Below are 16,085 nucleotides of genomic sequence, written 5' to 3' on the forward strand. Positions count from 1 at the left end.
GCACAATGGCAATAAGATCCGGCAAGGGAGTGCAGGGGAAGTGAGGTATAAGTAGGGAAGTGCACAGGTGAAGGTACTGATAAAAACCTCATGCGCCAATCAGTGGCGCATCGGCCCTTTAAATCGCAAAGACCCGGCGCGCGCGCGCCCTAAGGAGCGGGGCCGCGCGCGCCGGGACAGCACAGACGGGGAACGGGTCTGGTAAGCGAGTCGGGATGCGAGTCGGGATGCGCATCGCGAGCGGGCGCGTCCCGCATCGCGAATCGCATCCAGGCTGGGAACATTATCGCAGCGCACCCGGTCGGCAGGTCTGACCGGGGCGCTGCGAATAGGAGAACGCTGTGAGCACTCCGGGGAGGAGCGGGGACCCGGAGCGCTCGGCGTAACACATATCCAGTGCTCCGGGCGCCTGCACCGGCCGCGAGTGCATTGTCCACTTGTCCCTGGCTGCAGACGGGACTGGGATTGCCCCCGCATGTGAATCCCAGTCCGTCACTTACCTCTCTCCCCTGCTTCCTCCACTCAGCTCAGCTCCAGTGCATCTCAACTCCTCCTCCGTCTCAGCTCCAGTGCGCGTCCCCATCCCTTAGGGCGCACACGCCGGAACGCCTAAATTTAAAGGGCCTGTACGCCCATAATTATTGTGTACACCTGACACTATCCTATAAGTCCATGCACCTCCCACACTTCCCTGACGGATCTTAAGTGCCCTTAGCCTGAGATTATGCGTTCCATATTGCATGTTTGCCTTACTTGTGTATCCAGACCTCCCGCTACGTTATTTGACTCCGCACCTTTGCCGCCTGCCTAACCTTCTTCTATGTTTGACTATGCTACTGCCTTATCCTTCGGTACATCGCCTTGCCCAGCTACCTGTGTGGTCGAGCCGTGTCGGGGGTAGCGACCTGGGTCTCACCTGCAGCATCAAGCCCATCCTGCCTTGCAGCGGGCTCTGGTGAAGACCAGCGGCACCTTAGACTACGCTCCCAGATATGGTCCGAGTCCGCAGCCACACAGGTTAAAGGATCCACATCCAGCTCGATTACAGCAAGATCCGGCCATGGATCCTGCTGGGGTTTCTCTGCCTGATAGTCCAGATCTCGCTTCCATCGTGGCGCTCCAGTCACAGCAGTTGGCCCAGCAGACACAGCAGTTGAGCCAGTTATCCGCCATGATGCAGCAGTTACTAACTGCCCAGCAGCAGCCGTCACTACCACAGCCTCCTTCGGCTCCTGTGGCACCTCCCGCTCCTACAGTCATCTCCGGATCAAGACCCCGTCTATAATATAAGGGGGATCCCAAGTCCTGTGGTGCTTTCGTGACTCAGTGTTCTATGCACATTAAACCTATGGCGGATCAGTTTCCTATAGAACAAGCAAAGGTGGCCTTCAGCCTCAGTCTTTTAACTGGAAGGGCTTTGGCCTGGTCAACTCTGCTTTGGGATTGCAGTGATGCTCTCACTACCAATCTCCAGGCATTCCTGACGGAATTCCGGGGTGTCTTCAAAGAACCTGCTCGAGCTTCCTTCGCTGAGACGGCATTACTGAGTCTTACTCAGGGCAACTCCTCTGTAGACAAGTATGCCATTTAGTTTCGTACCCTGGCATCGGAGTTAGCATGGAATGATGAAGTTCTTCGCGCCACTTTCAAGAGAGGATTATCAAGTCAAATCAAGGATGTCCTCTCTGCCCGGGAATTGCCATCTAATCTGAATGAGCTTATATAGTGGACATCCCAGATTGATATTTTTTTCTCAGAGCAACGTGAGGAACTACGCCAAGAAAGGGAGTCTGCACGAAAGAACCCCGCCCCACAGGAAAGGACTCGCTGACGAATTGAGAATCTATGCCTATATTGCGCCAGTGCGGATAACTTCCTAAAAAATTGTCCTCTGCGTCCTCAGCCACAGGGAAACGTGTGCACCTAGGGTTTGTAGCAGAGGCCTCCCTAGGTGTGAATACCACCTCTCCATACATAAATTTGACGGTCCACCTTTTCCTACCTTCCAAAGAGATCATCTCCGTTCATGCCTTTTTTGACTCAGGCTCCGCGGGAAATTTTATTGATGCTGCCCTAGTACATAGGCATCATCTGCTGGTGTCCCACCTGTAAAAGCCTCTGTACATCTCTACGGTGAATGGTGAAAGACTGGACTGTACCGTGCTATAGCGCATAGAACCGTTGACTATGCAGGTCGGAGTCTCGCATAGGGAGAACTTGTCCTTCTATGTTCTCCCTCATTGTACTTCTCCTCTCTTGTTTGGCCTACCGTATTTGCAACTCCATGTTCCACACCTGGATTGGAAAACTGGAGAAGTTTTTCGCTGGGGTCCACATTGCAACTACAACTGTATCCACATAAGTATCACAAAATTGGAACCATCATCTCGTCCACTACCCGGTTTGCCTTCCTTTCTTCAGGACTATGCCGATTTCTTCAGTGAAAAGCAAGCCGAAGTGTTAGCACCACATCATCTCTACGATGGTCCAATTGATTTGCCATGTCAGGAGAACCTTCAGAAGGGATTTATCAGGAAGTCCTCTTCCCCTGCCAGAGCCTTTTTTTTCTTCGTGGAAAAGAAAGGCAGGTCTCTGCGACCTGCATCGATTACCAACGTCTGAATAAAATTACAGTGAAGAACCGATACCCATTCCCTTTAATCTCGGAGTTGTTTGATCTTCGTGGGGCCTATAATTGGATACGTATACGAGAAAGGGGACGAATGGAAGCCTGCATTTAATTCTCGTGATGATCACTTCGAGTATCTAGTGATGCCATTCGGTCTCTGCAATGATCCAGCAGTCTTCCAGGAGTTTGTCAATGTCATTTTTCATGACCTCCTATATTCCTGTGTTTTTGTTTATTTGGATGACACACTCATCTACTCGCCCAATATCCAGACTCATCGCTCTCATCTCCGCCAAGTGTTACAGCATCTCTGTGAAAATCATCTTTACGCTAAACTGGAGAAATGTACTTAAAAAAAAACAGCTTTCCATTTCTGGGGTATAATATTACCAGTCAAGGCCTTTAAATGGATCCCAACAAGCTGTCTGAAGTACTGGACTGGCCTCAACCTTCTGGCTTAAAAGCAATTCAGTGCTTCCTCGGCTTTGCCAATTACTATCAGCAATTTATTCCTCACTACTCCACTCTGGTAGCCCCCATCGTCTCGATTACCAAGAAGACTGCTAATCCAAGAGTTTGGACTCCTAAGGCTGAAGAAGCTTTCAAACCTTAACAATATAACAATATAAAATGGAATAATGTCCTCAAAAAGAACCACAATGACTGTGCTGCCTTCGCAATGTATTTTACATGCTTGGCACTCAGCAGGGTCTATTCCTTTAAGACCCTCCATTTTCTTGAAGCCTAGAGGCGGGCCTTCTCTCTAAAGCATAGGGCTAGATCCGGCATGTCTCATTCATTCCAGCTCCAGCCACCACAGTGACCAGATCCACAAGACTTCTTAAAGCTAATACAGACTGCAAATCTGATAAATACCAAAGCCTGTGAGTACGGAATTGTTAGTTAGCCTGTGTAGAGAGATGCTAGCCATTTGTAGATAGATAATGTGTGTTTTCAGTGTGTAGTAAGTGAGCACATGTTAGACTATCTATGTATTAGCTATGCATAATGTAAGGCACTTGAATAGCCATGCTTATATTTGTCTTTCATATGTTTGTTTTACAGTTTTACCGCACTTTCATTATATCTCAGTAAAGATTACATCAGTTAAGCAAACCAGCGTGTCTTTCCTTGAGATTCGGTATAAACTTGATGTGAAGCTGTGTCCACGAGACAGCGGAGACATTATAGTAAAAAGGCTTTTAAAACGTTATCAGAAGCAGTTAATCAGCTTTGAATCGTCCGCAGCCTCAGACTCATAAATCCTGTGCCCTGCAGTCTGTGTCGGAGTAAGGGCGCGAAGCACTAGAAAGTGAAACTAATTCTCTCACGTGCTATAACACCGCTGTGCTGTGTCCAGTCATCATCATTATCTAGCTGCCAGCTAAATCAAGATGCAGAACCCAGAGAACAGCACTCTAACAGTTAACCCTCAATGCTCCTATAAAGAGGAAGACACCTTGCCAAGAAGTAGATCTAGGTGCACAACATTGTCTAGAGCGTCCAGTCAAACAAATCTAACTTCGGTTAGCGCTGATGCATCAAGATTTAAACGCCATAGTTCTAGACACTCAAGCACCACCAGCCTGTCATCCGCTAGCGCCATAGCAACTAAGGCAAGAGCGAAAGCAGAGGCAGCTTGTGCAATGGCGTCCTATGCAAAGCAGGAAGCTGAATTGATGAAAGAACAAGCAAAAAGTGAATCTGAAGCACTTAGAAGAAAAGCAAAAAGTGAATCTGAAGCACTTAGAAGAAAAGCTGAAGTGCAAGCATCTTTACACTTACTGCAACAGCAGAAAAACGCTGCAGCAGCCTTAGCCGAGGCAGAAGTTCTCACAAGGGCTGCCAAAGCTCAGTTCTCTGACATAGAAACCCAGATGTCACCCCTCAGCGCAAGCCAACGTACCCGTGAGTACATTCAGTCACAAGCAATCATGTACACTGACCAGCAGTTCAATGACACACCAAGACCATCATTGACTCCACCAGCAATAAGCAACTTTGATACTATGCAACACTGCAAGACTGAATCAGAACCTCAGGGTAGGAAGTCAAGTGGTCGCATGCTCAGAGACCAATCTGCCAACCTGACAAGAGTGCAAACGGATTCTGATGTACTCCCTCCTCAAGCAAATGCAAGTCTGGATTATAGCAGAAAGACTTACAACAGAGGAGAACAAAGCAGACTTAGTCAAGTGCCTCATCAGCCTTACCAGCCGCAGCCATACCCTGAGTTTACACCCAGGAAGTATTCACCAGATGCAGCAAGAGCTACAGAGGTAGCAAGATTCCTGATGCGCCGTGAGATAGTGAGCGCTGGTCTCATGAAATTCGACGACCGTCCAGAAAACTACTGGGCCTGGTAGTCATCTTTCCTAAGCGGTACCCAAGACTTAGATCTGACAGACAGAGAAAAGCTTGATCTGCTCGTCAAATGGCTAGGACCAGAGTCCACTGAGCAAGCCCAAAGAATCAGATCAGTACATGTTCATGATGCAGCAGCAGGACTTGCAATGGTGTGGAGGAGACTAGAACACTGCTATGGGTCACCTGAAGTGATTGAAGATGCTCTTCTGAAGAGGATAATAAACTATCCAAGAATGACAAACAAAGACAATCAAAAGCTGAGAGGGTTTGAGGACCTACTCTTAGAAATAGAAGCCGCTAAGTCTAGTGGATACCTGCCAGGTCTCTCATACTTAGATACAGCACGTGGAGTTGATCCCATAATCGAGAAACTTCCTTTCAACTTGCAGGAAAGGTGGGTCACTCAAGCATCAAGATACAAGAAAGAACATCGAGTCGCATTTCCACCATTTGCCTTCCTTGCTGAATTCATCGTAGACCAAGCTGAAACACGCAATGATCCAAGCTTTGCTTTCCTGAACAAGAGAACTGCAAGCTCCCCAAAGGTAGAGAAAAAACATCCAACGCCTTACAAAGAACGCGGAGCAACAGTTTCTGTACGGAAGACAGAAGTCTCGTCTGAGTCTGCAGTCAATCAGGAAGACAGCGCAAGTAAGAAAGTTGAGGAGCCAGACAAAATATGTCTCATCCACAACAAGCCTCATCCACTAAGAAAATGTCGCAGTTTCAGAAGTAAGACGTTAGAAGAGCGCAAAGCTTACCTTAAAGACAATCACATTTGTTTAAGATGTTGCGCTTCAATTCAGCATCTTGCAAAAGACTGTACAAAAACAATACAATGCACAGAGTGCAACAGTGACAAACACCTGTCAGCACTACACCCAGGACCACCACCATGGAAACAAGAAGTTCCAGCAACTCAAGAAGATCATGGTGGGGAGCAAGGCGAGAGTACAACGCCAGCAGTAACCTCAAAGTGCACTGATATCTGTACAGAGCAGGGTCGCCCCAGATCATGCTCCAAAATATGCTTAGTCAAGGTGTATCCTGCAGGCTTCAGAGAAAAGGCAATCAAGATGTACACAGTCTTGGATGAACAAAGTAACAGATCTCTGGCAAAAACAGAGTTCTTTGACCTCTTCGGTGACAAAGGAAGTCCAACTCCATACACCCTGAAGACTTGTTCTGGAGTTGTAGAGACAACAGGGAGAAGAGCAAGCAACTACATCATTGAGTCATTAGATGGAAAGACAAAGGTGACTCTTCCTACCCTCATAGAATGTGATGAGATACCAGACGACAGGTCAGAGATCCCCACACCTGAAGTTGCTCGTCATCACCCCCATCTGGTGCGAATAGCTGACCAGATACCAGCACTAGATCCAGATGCTGCAATCATCCAATCATCCTTCTACTTGGGAGAGATATCCTCAGACTGCACAAAGTCAGAGAACAGTACAATGGGCCACACAATGCACCATTTGCACAACGCCTTGATCTCGGATGGGTCATCGTTGGAGAAGTATGTCTAGACGGACTCCACAAACCAGAAAAGGTAAATGTCTACAGAACACATCTGTTACAGAATGGTCGTACATCTTGTCTTTGCCCATGTACCAACAGTCTACACATTAAAGAGAAACTTGTAAACCCAACACATCATCGGAGTATCCAGAGGTGCATGGAAGACTTAGCCTCAACTGGAGATACAGATGAACTGGGCGGTAAGGTGTTTGAAAGAACACGAGATGACGACAATCCAGCACCCTCTGTGGAAGATACTCTCTTCCTTGAGATCATGGACAGAGAAGTCTTCAGAGACAAATCAGGCAGCTGGGTAGCCCCTCTACCCTTCCGGTCACCACGCCATCGCCTTCCTGACAACAAGGTACAAGCAGAGAAACGTCGTTGCAGCACATGCTACAAAGAAAGCCTAATATGAAGAAACACTTCCAAGCCTTCATGCAGAAGATCTTTGATAACGATCAAGCTGAAAGGGCACCACCACTACAAGAGAACCAAGAACACTGGTACTTACCAATATTTGGGGTGTACCATCCTCAGAAACCAGGCCAGATACGCGTAGTATTTGACTCTAGTGCGAAGCACAAAGGCATCTCACTAAATGATGTCCTTCTCAGTGGACCTGACCTGAACAACACACTCCTTGGAGTACTCATCAGGTTCAGAAAAGAACTCATAGCAGTGACAGCAGACGTACAACAGATGTTCTACTGTTTCCTTGTTCGTGAAGATCACAGAGACTACATAAGGTTCCTGTGGTATACAGACAACGACTTTAACAAAGAAATCACAGAGTACAGGATGAAGGTACATGTGTTTGGAAACAGCCCTTCTCCAGCTGTAGCTATCTACAACCTGAGACGAGCAGCACAGCAAGGTGAAAGACATGGTCAAGAAGCCACACAGTTCGTCATGAAGAACTTCTACGTAGATGATGGACTTGCTTCTTTCTCCAGCAACGAAGAAGCTATCAACGTCCTGAAAAGTACAAGAGAAATGTTGGCAGAATCCAACATAAGACTGAACAAGGTAGCTTCCAACAGCAACAGAGTCATGGAAGCATTTCCAATGGAAGACCGTGCTAAAGACCTCAAAGACTTGGATCTAGGAACAGAATCACCACCCTTGCAAAGAAGTCTTGGGATTAGTTGGGACCTGAAGACTGACAGTTTCACCTTCAGGGTCTCCAGAGAAGAGAAGCCATTCACAAAAAGAGGTGTCCTATCTACAGTCAACAGTCTGTACGACCCCCTGGGGTTCGTAGCACCCATCATCATGCAAGGTAAAGCTCTTTTGAGACAGATCACTACTGAGCAAGAACAAAGTGACTGGGACATACCTCTACCTGAAGAGAAGGAAATGCAGTGGAAGTTGTGGAAAGACTCATTGTTAGAGCTTGAACAACTCAACATCCCTAGACCATACGTATCTGTTTCCTTGTCTGCTACAAAGAGAAGAGAAATATGCATATTCTCTGACGCCTCCACTATGGCTATCGCATCTGTCGCCTACCTTAGGGTAATAGACACTGAGGGACAAAGCCATGTCGGGTTCCTCATGGGAAAATCTAAGCTGGCTCCCAGACCGGCTCACACTGTCCCACGTCTAGAACTTTGTGCTGCTGTCTTAGCTGTAGAGATGGCAGACATGATTACAACAGAACTGGACATCGAGATCCATGCAATTAACTTTTATACAGACAGCAAGATTGTGTTAGGATATATTCACAACGCTTCAAGAAGATTTTATACATACGTGGCCAACAGAGTGACACGTATCATAAAGTCTACAAGTCCAGAACAGTGGCATCACATCAGCACAGACAAGAACCCAGCTGATCATGGGACGAGACTAGTGCCAGCCGCTGCGCTCAAGCAAACTAACTGGTTTGTAGGTCCATCCTTTCTTCGTAAACCAGAAACCAAAGAAACTACTCAGGTAGAGACCTTTGAACTCATAGAACCAGATCAAGACAAAGAGGTAAGACCTCAAGTGACAGTTTGTAGGACTATAGTTACAAGAGACAGTCTGGACGCTCATAGATTTGAAAGGTTTTCCAGCTGGAAGTCGTTGACCCGTGCAATCGGAAAACGTATCTGTCTAGCCATATCCTCCTGCAGAGCTACCAATACTGATCAGCGTAGCAACGACCACTGTGAACAAGCCAAGGTCACGATCATCAGATGCATCCAACAGGAAGTCTTTAAAGAAGAAATCCAAGGCCTTCTGAAAAAGGAAGAGATTTCTCAACACAATTCGCTCAAGGACTTGTACACCAAGCAAAGGAAACAAGTTCAAAGTCTTGCGGACATTTTCTGGAAGAGGTGGAGACAGGAATACCTGGTGATATTCCAGCCACGCAAGAAATGGCAAGATGACAAGCCCAATTTACAAGTTGGAGACTTTGTCCTACTGAAAGACTCTCAGGCCCACAGGAACGAGTGGCCTATTGGACTCATTGTGGGGACTGATCCTAGTAGTGATGCTAGAGTTAGAAAGGTTGAAGTTAGGATTGTTAGACAGGGCATTCCCAAAGTGTATGCAAGGCCAATTTCTGAAGTAGTTTTACTTCTGTCCAAGGGTTAGTGGCATAACAAAAAAGTATGCCAGGTGGGGAGTGTGCTGCCTTCGCAATGTATTTTACATGCTTGGCACTCAGCAGGGTCTGTTCCTTTAAGACCCTCCATTTTCTTGAAGCCTAGAGGTGGGCCTTCTCTCTAAAGCATAGGGCTAGATCCGGCATGTCTCATTCATTCCAGCTCCAGCCACCACAGTGACCAGATCCACAGGACTTCTTAAAGCTAATACAGACTGCAAATCTGATAAATACCAAAGCCTGTGAGTACGGAATTGTTAGTTAGCCTGTGTAGAGAGATGCTAGGCATTTGTAGATAGATAATGTGTTTTCAGTGTGTAGTAAGTGAGCACATGTTAGACTATCTATGTATTAGCTATGCATAATGTAAGGCACTTGAATAGCCATGCTTATATTTGTCTTTCATATGTTTGTTTTACAGTTTTACCGCACTTTCATTATATCTCAGTAAAGATTACATCAGTTAAGCAAACCAGCGTGTCTTTCCTTGAGATTCGGTATAAACTTGATGTGAAGCTGTGTCCACGAGACAGCGGAGACATTATACTGACACTAAATGGGAGACTTTTAAAAATATCTTAAATTTTCAATGTAAGATGTATATACCTTATGGGAATAAAAGGGTCAGAAATAAAAGAAAACCAATATGGATGAATAAAAATGTAAAGGGGGCAATAAATGACAAAAATAAAGCATTTTAATTACTAAAACAGGACAGCAGTGAAGAAGCATTAAAAAGCTATAGAGAAAAATGTAAAATATGTAAAAAAAAAAACAGATAAAAGCCGCAAAAATAGAGACAGAAAGACTCATTGCCAAAGAGAGTAAAACTAACCCCAAAATGTTCTTTAACTATATAAATAGCAAAAAGGTAAAAAATGAAAGTGTTGGCCCTTTAAAAAATGATGAGGAAGAAATTATAAACGGGGATCAGGAAAAAGCAAATATATTAAACAAATTCTTCTCCACTGTATTCACTGAGGAAACTTAAATGCCAGGTGAAATACAGTGTGATGAGGTAAACAACCCAGTACAGGTCACCTGTCTAACCCAGGAAGAAGTACAATGCTGCCTACAAAAAAATCTAAATAGACAAATCACCAGGTCCAGATGGCATTCACACATGTGTTCTAAAAGAATTAAGTAATGTAATAGACAGACCCCTATTTTTAATATTCAGGGACTCTATAGTGACAGGGACTGTTCCCCAGGACTGGCGCATGGCAAATGTGGTGCCAATATTTAATAAGGGGTCAAAAGGTGACCCCGGGAATTATAGACCTGTTAGTTTAACCTCGGTTGTATGTAAATTGCTTAAGGGTTTCCTAAGAGATGCTATTTTGGAATGTCTTGATAAAAATAAATGTATGACCCCGATTCAGCATGGATTTATGAGGGATCGATCCTGTCAAATTAACCTGATCAGCTTTTATGGGGAGGTGAGCTCCAGACTGGACCAGGGGCAATCGCCGGATGTCGTATATCTGGATTTTTCCAAAGCATTTCATATGGTTCCACATTAAAGGTTGGTGCATAAAATGAGAAGGTTTGGGCTGGGGGAGAATGTGTGCAATGGGGTAAGTAACAGGCTCAATGATAGGAAACAGAGGGTGGTTATTAATGGTACTTATTCTGATTGGGTGACTGTTACTAGTGGGGTACCACAGGGGTCTGTCTTGGGTCCTGAACCTATTTAATATATTCATTAATGACCTTGCAGAGGGGTTGAATAGTAAAGTAGCAATCTTTGCAGATGACACTAAACTCTGTAAAGCGGTAAAGACTATAGAGGACAGTGCACTGTTACAAATGGATCTGGATAGGTTGGAGGTTTGGGCTGGGAAGTGGAAGATGAGGTTCAACACTGATAAATGTAAGGTAATGCTCATGGGGAAGAAAAATCCTGTGCTGGGATTATGTATTAAATTGGAGAACACTTGGGACGACTGACATGGAAAAGGACTTAGGAGTCTTAGTTAACAGTAAATTTAGCTGTAGTGACCAGTGTTGGGCAGCTGCTGCCAAGGCTAATAAAATCATGGGGTGCATCAATAAGGGCATAGATGCCCAAGACAAGGAAATAATTCTACCGCTGTACAAATCACTAGTCAGACCACACATAGAATACTGTGTACAGTACTGGGCACCAGTGTACAAGAAAGATATAGTGGAGCTGGAGAAGGTTCAAAGATGGGGAACCAGAGTAATACAGGGAATGGGAGGACTACAGAACCCAGAAATTCAGAATTAGGGTTATTTAGTTTAGAAAAAAGAAGGCTTAGGGGAGACCTAATAACTATGTATAAATATATCAGGGGACAGTACAGAGATCTCTCCCATGATCTATTTATACCCAGTACTGTATCTATAACAAGGGGACATCCTCTACATCTAGAGGAAAGAAGGTTTCTACACCAGCACTGAAGGGGGTTCTTTATTGTAAGAGCAGTGAGACTGTGGAATCCTCTCCCGGAGGAGGTGGTCATGGTGAACGCTGTAATAGAGTTCAAAAAGGGGCTGGATGCATTTTTGGAGAGTAATAACATTAATGGTTATGTATACTAGATTTATACGGACAGAAGGTTGATCCAGGGATTTATTCTGACTACCATATTTGGAGTCGGGAAGGAATTTTTACCTCTAGTATGAGGGTTTTTTGCCTTCCTCGGGATCAACTCAACTCAATAGGGACTTATTAGGGTTATAGGTTGAACTTGATGGACCCGATCCTAGCAAGCCATTCATCTTGGAAGGGGATGCTTCATCAGTTGGAGCAGGTGCAATGTTAACGCAGAAGTCTTCTAAGGGAAGAACTTTAACCTGTAGATTTTTCTCCAAAACTTTCTCTCCTGTGGAGAGAAATTATACCATCGGAGATCGCAAGCTCTTGGCCATTAAGTTGACATTAGAAGAATGGTGTCACCTCTTGGAAGGCTCTGTACATTTGCTGACTATCTATTCCGACCACAAGAACTTGCTCTACCTCCAGTCTGCCCATCGTCTCAACCCCCGACATGCTCGTTGGTCTCTGTTTTTCTCTAGATTTATCTTCTTAATCCACTTCCGTCCTGCAGAGAAGAATCTTCGTGCTGATGCTCTGTCCAGATCCTACGATGTTCAAGGCCTGGAATCTCATGCGCAACATATTATTTCCCCTGATCATCTCATCTCAGCAGCACCAGCGTGTCTTCAGCACTTGCCACCTGGGAAGACTTACGTGCCTCCCAGTTTAAGCCTCCGAGTCCTGAAATGGAGTCATTCCTCTCTATTGGCCGGTCATGCTGGAATCAGTAAGTCCATGCAGCTCATCGCCCGACAATATTGGTGGTCCACTCTAAAACAGGATGTTGTTAATTTTGTCCGATCTTGTTCAGTTTGTGCCCGGGAAAAGACCCCCGTTCCAAGCCTGCTGGTCTGCTACATCCTTTGCCAGTTCTAGAGCAGCCCTGGACTGATATTGCTATCGACTTTATTACAGATCTTCCCTCTTCTGGCATAAATACGGTCATTTGGGTTGTTGTGGATCGATTCTCTAAATTGTCTCATTTCGTCCTATTACCATGATTACCCTCTGCACCACAGCTTGCCAACTTGTTCCTCTTCCGCCTGCATGGTTTGCCCGCCCATATTGTCACCGACCAAGGAGTTCAATTTGTCTCTAAGTTTTGGAGGGCCCTCTGTTCATGCCTTCAAGTTAAATTAGATTTTCCTTCGGGATACCACCCTCAATCCAATGGACAGGTTGAAAGGGTAAACCAGGTCTTGGAAGACTATCTCCGCCATTTTATTTCCGCTCGCCAAGATGACTGGGCCGATCTACTACCCTGGGCCGAGTTTTCCTCCTGGGTCTTCTCCTTTGTTCGTGGTCTATGGACTTCATCCTCGTCCTCCTTTACCCCTGTCCACTTCCTCCAGAGTTCCCATGGCCGATAATCAAGTGCAGAACTTAGTTTCCATCTGGCAAAAGACTTGTGACTCTCTTCAGCATGCCACCACTTGTATAAAATCACAAGCGGACAAGAAAAGACGTCCTCCTCCCGAATTCTCTCCAGGGGACAAAGTGTGGCTGTCTTCTAAGTTCATCCGTTTTAAGGTACCATGTTATAAGCTGGATCCTCACTTTTTTGGTCCTTACAAAATAAAAATAAAACATTTAAACCCTGTAGCTTATTCTCTCCATCTGCCTTTCTCTCTCCGGATCTCAAATTCTTTTCATGTATCAATCTTAAAATCTGTTATCCATAACCGCTTCTCTGAAAAAGTCATTACTCCTACTTCCATCTCTGGTACCTCCGATGTTTATGTAGTCAAAGAAATGTTAGATTCCAAGCTGGTCAGTGGAAGGATTTGGCCCAGAGGAAAGATCTTGGGAGCCGCAGGACAACATTCTGGACCGTGACCTTAGCCACAAGTTCTTGTCCTCCAAAAAGAGGGGGAGACCAAAGGGGGGATACTGTCATGTCCCGTGCTCTGGCCACCTGCACCGTCCGCGAGTGCATTGTCCCCTTGTCCCAGGCTGCAGGCAGGGCTGGGATTCGCATAGCGGGATGCACCCGCATGCAAATCCCAGCTCGTCACTTACCTCTCTCCCCTGCTGCCTCCACTCTCTCTCAGCTCTGATGGGCGTCCCCATCCCTTAGGGCGCGCACGCCTGAACTCAAAAATTTTAAGGGCCAGTAAGCCCATAATTATTGTGTACACCTGACACTATCCTATAAGTCCATGCACCTCCCACACTTCCCTGCCGGATCTTCAGTGCCCCTAGCCTAACATTAAGCATTCCATATTGAATGTTTGCCTTACCTGTGTATCCAGACCTTCCGCTATGTTATTTGACTCCGCACCTTAGCTGTCGGCCTTGACCTTCTGCTACGTTTGATTACGCTACTGCCTTATCCTTTGGTACTCTGCCTTGCTCAGCTACCTGTGTGGCCGAGCTGTGTTGGGGGTAGCGACCTGGGTGTTGCCTGTAGCAGCAAGCCCATCCTGCCTTGTGTCGGGCTTTGGTAAAGACCAGCGGCACCTTAGACTCCGCTCCCCGATACGGTCTGAGTCATTAGCCACACAGGTTGAAGGAGCCACATCCAGCTCTGTTACAAGTTGTCACATGTCCTAGTCATCATGTACACTGACTCCTAGAAACAAATGCAGAAAATGCAGAACTATATTTTCCTCTCAGAAGGAAAGTCAGGACACAATGAATATTTTTCTTTTTAAAAACAATATTTTCATTTTAATCGTTTAGTAAAGGCAATATCACATCATACTTTAATATTTATTTCTTTTGTGGGATAAAAGTATACATCCAAAAATATTGAATGGAAAATTGTGCTTTAAAACGGTACAGTCTTTTTTTTATTTATATATTTTTTTTTACATGGGATTGTATTGTTTTTCCAAGTAAATGTCCAGCAATTAGCTTGCATATGAGGTGTAGAGTTCTTTTTTTTCCAGATTCCTGCAAGACAGAGACGTGCTTCACTTTATATAGAAAAGGCACCCTCGTAATTCTCTGTGTAGATAACACTAGGACGGTGACCACCCAGGTCTGAATTTTTCATGTCCACCTTTATGCAGGATTATTTCAAAAGTCACATAAGAACTTCAAGGCAGTATTGTATTCCCTCATACCCTGGAAGATGCTCGGCAGGCCATTAAACTGTTCATTATACCACAACGATATCTGGGCAGTACCGTGAAGCAAATGTGAAGTAGCAAAAGGCTATTCTGGTGTGAGAAAACACAAAGTTCCTTCAGCTCCACAAACATATGTTGCTACTGGATTGACATGTGGAACTAGCTCCTGCAGGAGAAAGGTAGAGTTTGCCATTAGGGCAAACACAGAGCTCATAGACAGTCTGTCGGGGGCCTACTGAGCTTGAAGCAGAAGGTGAGAAAGAACCTTGCGGTAAATTTGCTAGTCTGATGCTGTCTGCATCTAAAAATATCTGTTGAAAAAAAAATAAACAAATATACCATCAAAAATACAATTACATATAGATGTACAAGCAAATAACACATATTTACTGTGGTGGAATATATAGAGCTTGTTTAACTTAAGTTGAAAGAACAATAACTTGTTGTGGACTCTCTAGTACGCCATATTGATTACAAGGAAGTCTACCCTCTCCTGATATGAAAGTATTTCTTCCATCAGTAAAAGCACATACTGTATCTGTTTAAGGGTACCTTCCCACCACCTTTTGTGCCTCCAGGGGCCAATTTTTAATTGTCTGGTGCCTTATCAATGCCATGCCCATGCCATACGTCATTTAATACAAAGAAACATGGAGTCAACTTAAGACTAAGATCAAGTCATTTCCTAAAGGGTGGAAAAATTACTGGACAGGAGTCACTAGCTGCCTCTGTTCGGCTCAATGGATTGAATGGGGTACGGGATGGATATGGCAAAAGGGAGAAATGGCAAAAGAGGGCTCTGAAATTCTTTCTCCAGATCCAGCCCCCAAAGGCACAGAATGTGGTCTGAATGCACCCTTAATCTCAGGATTGTACATGTTATCAACAGTGATGTTAGTTCTCTGGTATAAAATAGACAATGTAAATAGAACATGATAAATAATGTTAAATTCTCCATGCAATATTTTAAATATAATGTACTAAAACAGTCTAATACTTTGTGTAAACATTAATCCACATAATCACTGGCTCATGTTTCATACATTGGATATCTAACTTTATACCGCTTATTAGTTGGCTTAGTTTGTACTAATATTTTGCATCAAAATGTTGGCATACATTTTGCCACACAGTATCAAATTGTGCACCATGCCCCCTTTCTGATAAGTCACAACTATTTACTGCTAAGCAACACCCACATATTCAACAAGAAATAAAAAGTATCTAAAAAATGATAAATCTTCCATGTTTGGTGTAAATTAAGCCATAATGGTTGTGCTTTTGGAATCTGTCCCACAGTACTGTGTGTGGTTTTTGCCAACAAACAAAAAG

At 44.8% G+C, this 16,085-nt stretch overlaps 2 protein-coding genes across 5 annotated transcripts in view; one reads left to right on the forward strand and one right to left on the reverse strand.

The window, feature by feature from the left end:
• Positions 1-223: 223 nt before the first annotated feature.
• LOC130331167 (uncharacterized) lies at positions 224-4,995 on the forward strand. The gene is made up of 2 exons (XM_056553704.1): positions 224-3,513; positions 3,695-4,995. Exon 2 carries the CDS (start codon positions 4,024-4,026, stop codon positions 4,993-4,995), a length of 972 nt encoding a protein of 323 aa, XP_056409679.1. The 5' UTR covers positions 224-3,513; positions 3,695-4,023.
• A 9,323-nt stretch (positions 4,996-14,318) lies between these two features.
• Positions 14,319-16,085, reverse strand: part of SGCZ (sarcoglycan zeta) — a 1,079,134-nt gene continuing 1,077,367 nt past the window's right edge. For all 4 annotated transcript variants that reach the window (XM_056558613.1, XM_056558604.1, XM_056558590.1 and 1 more), the window contains one exon: positions 14,319-15,064. In XM_056558613.1, the coding sequence (XP_056414588.1) occupies positions 14,870-15,064 (195 nt within the window). In that variant the 3' untranslated portion in view covers positions 14,319-14,869. The remainder of the gene's footprint in view (positions 15,065-16,085) is intronic.

The sequence above is a fragment of the Hyla sarda genome, chromosome 1 (assembly GCF_029499605.1).
Source record: "Hyla sarda isolate aHylSar1 chromosome 1, aHylSar1.hap1, whole genome shotgun sequence".
Taxonomy (NCBI): Eukaryota; Metazoa; Chordata; class Amphibia; order Anura; family Hylidae; genus Hyla; species Hyla sarda.

Excerpts from the sequence above, each read along its gene's own strand:
- LOC130331167 (XM_056553704.1), top strand. The coding sequence starts at position 4,024 with ATGCAGAACCCAGAGAACAGCACTCTAACAGTTAACCCTCAATGCTCC.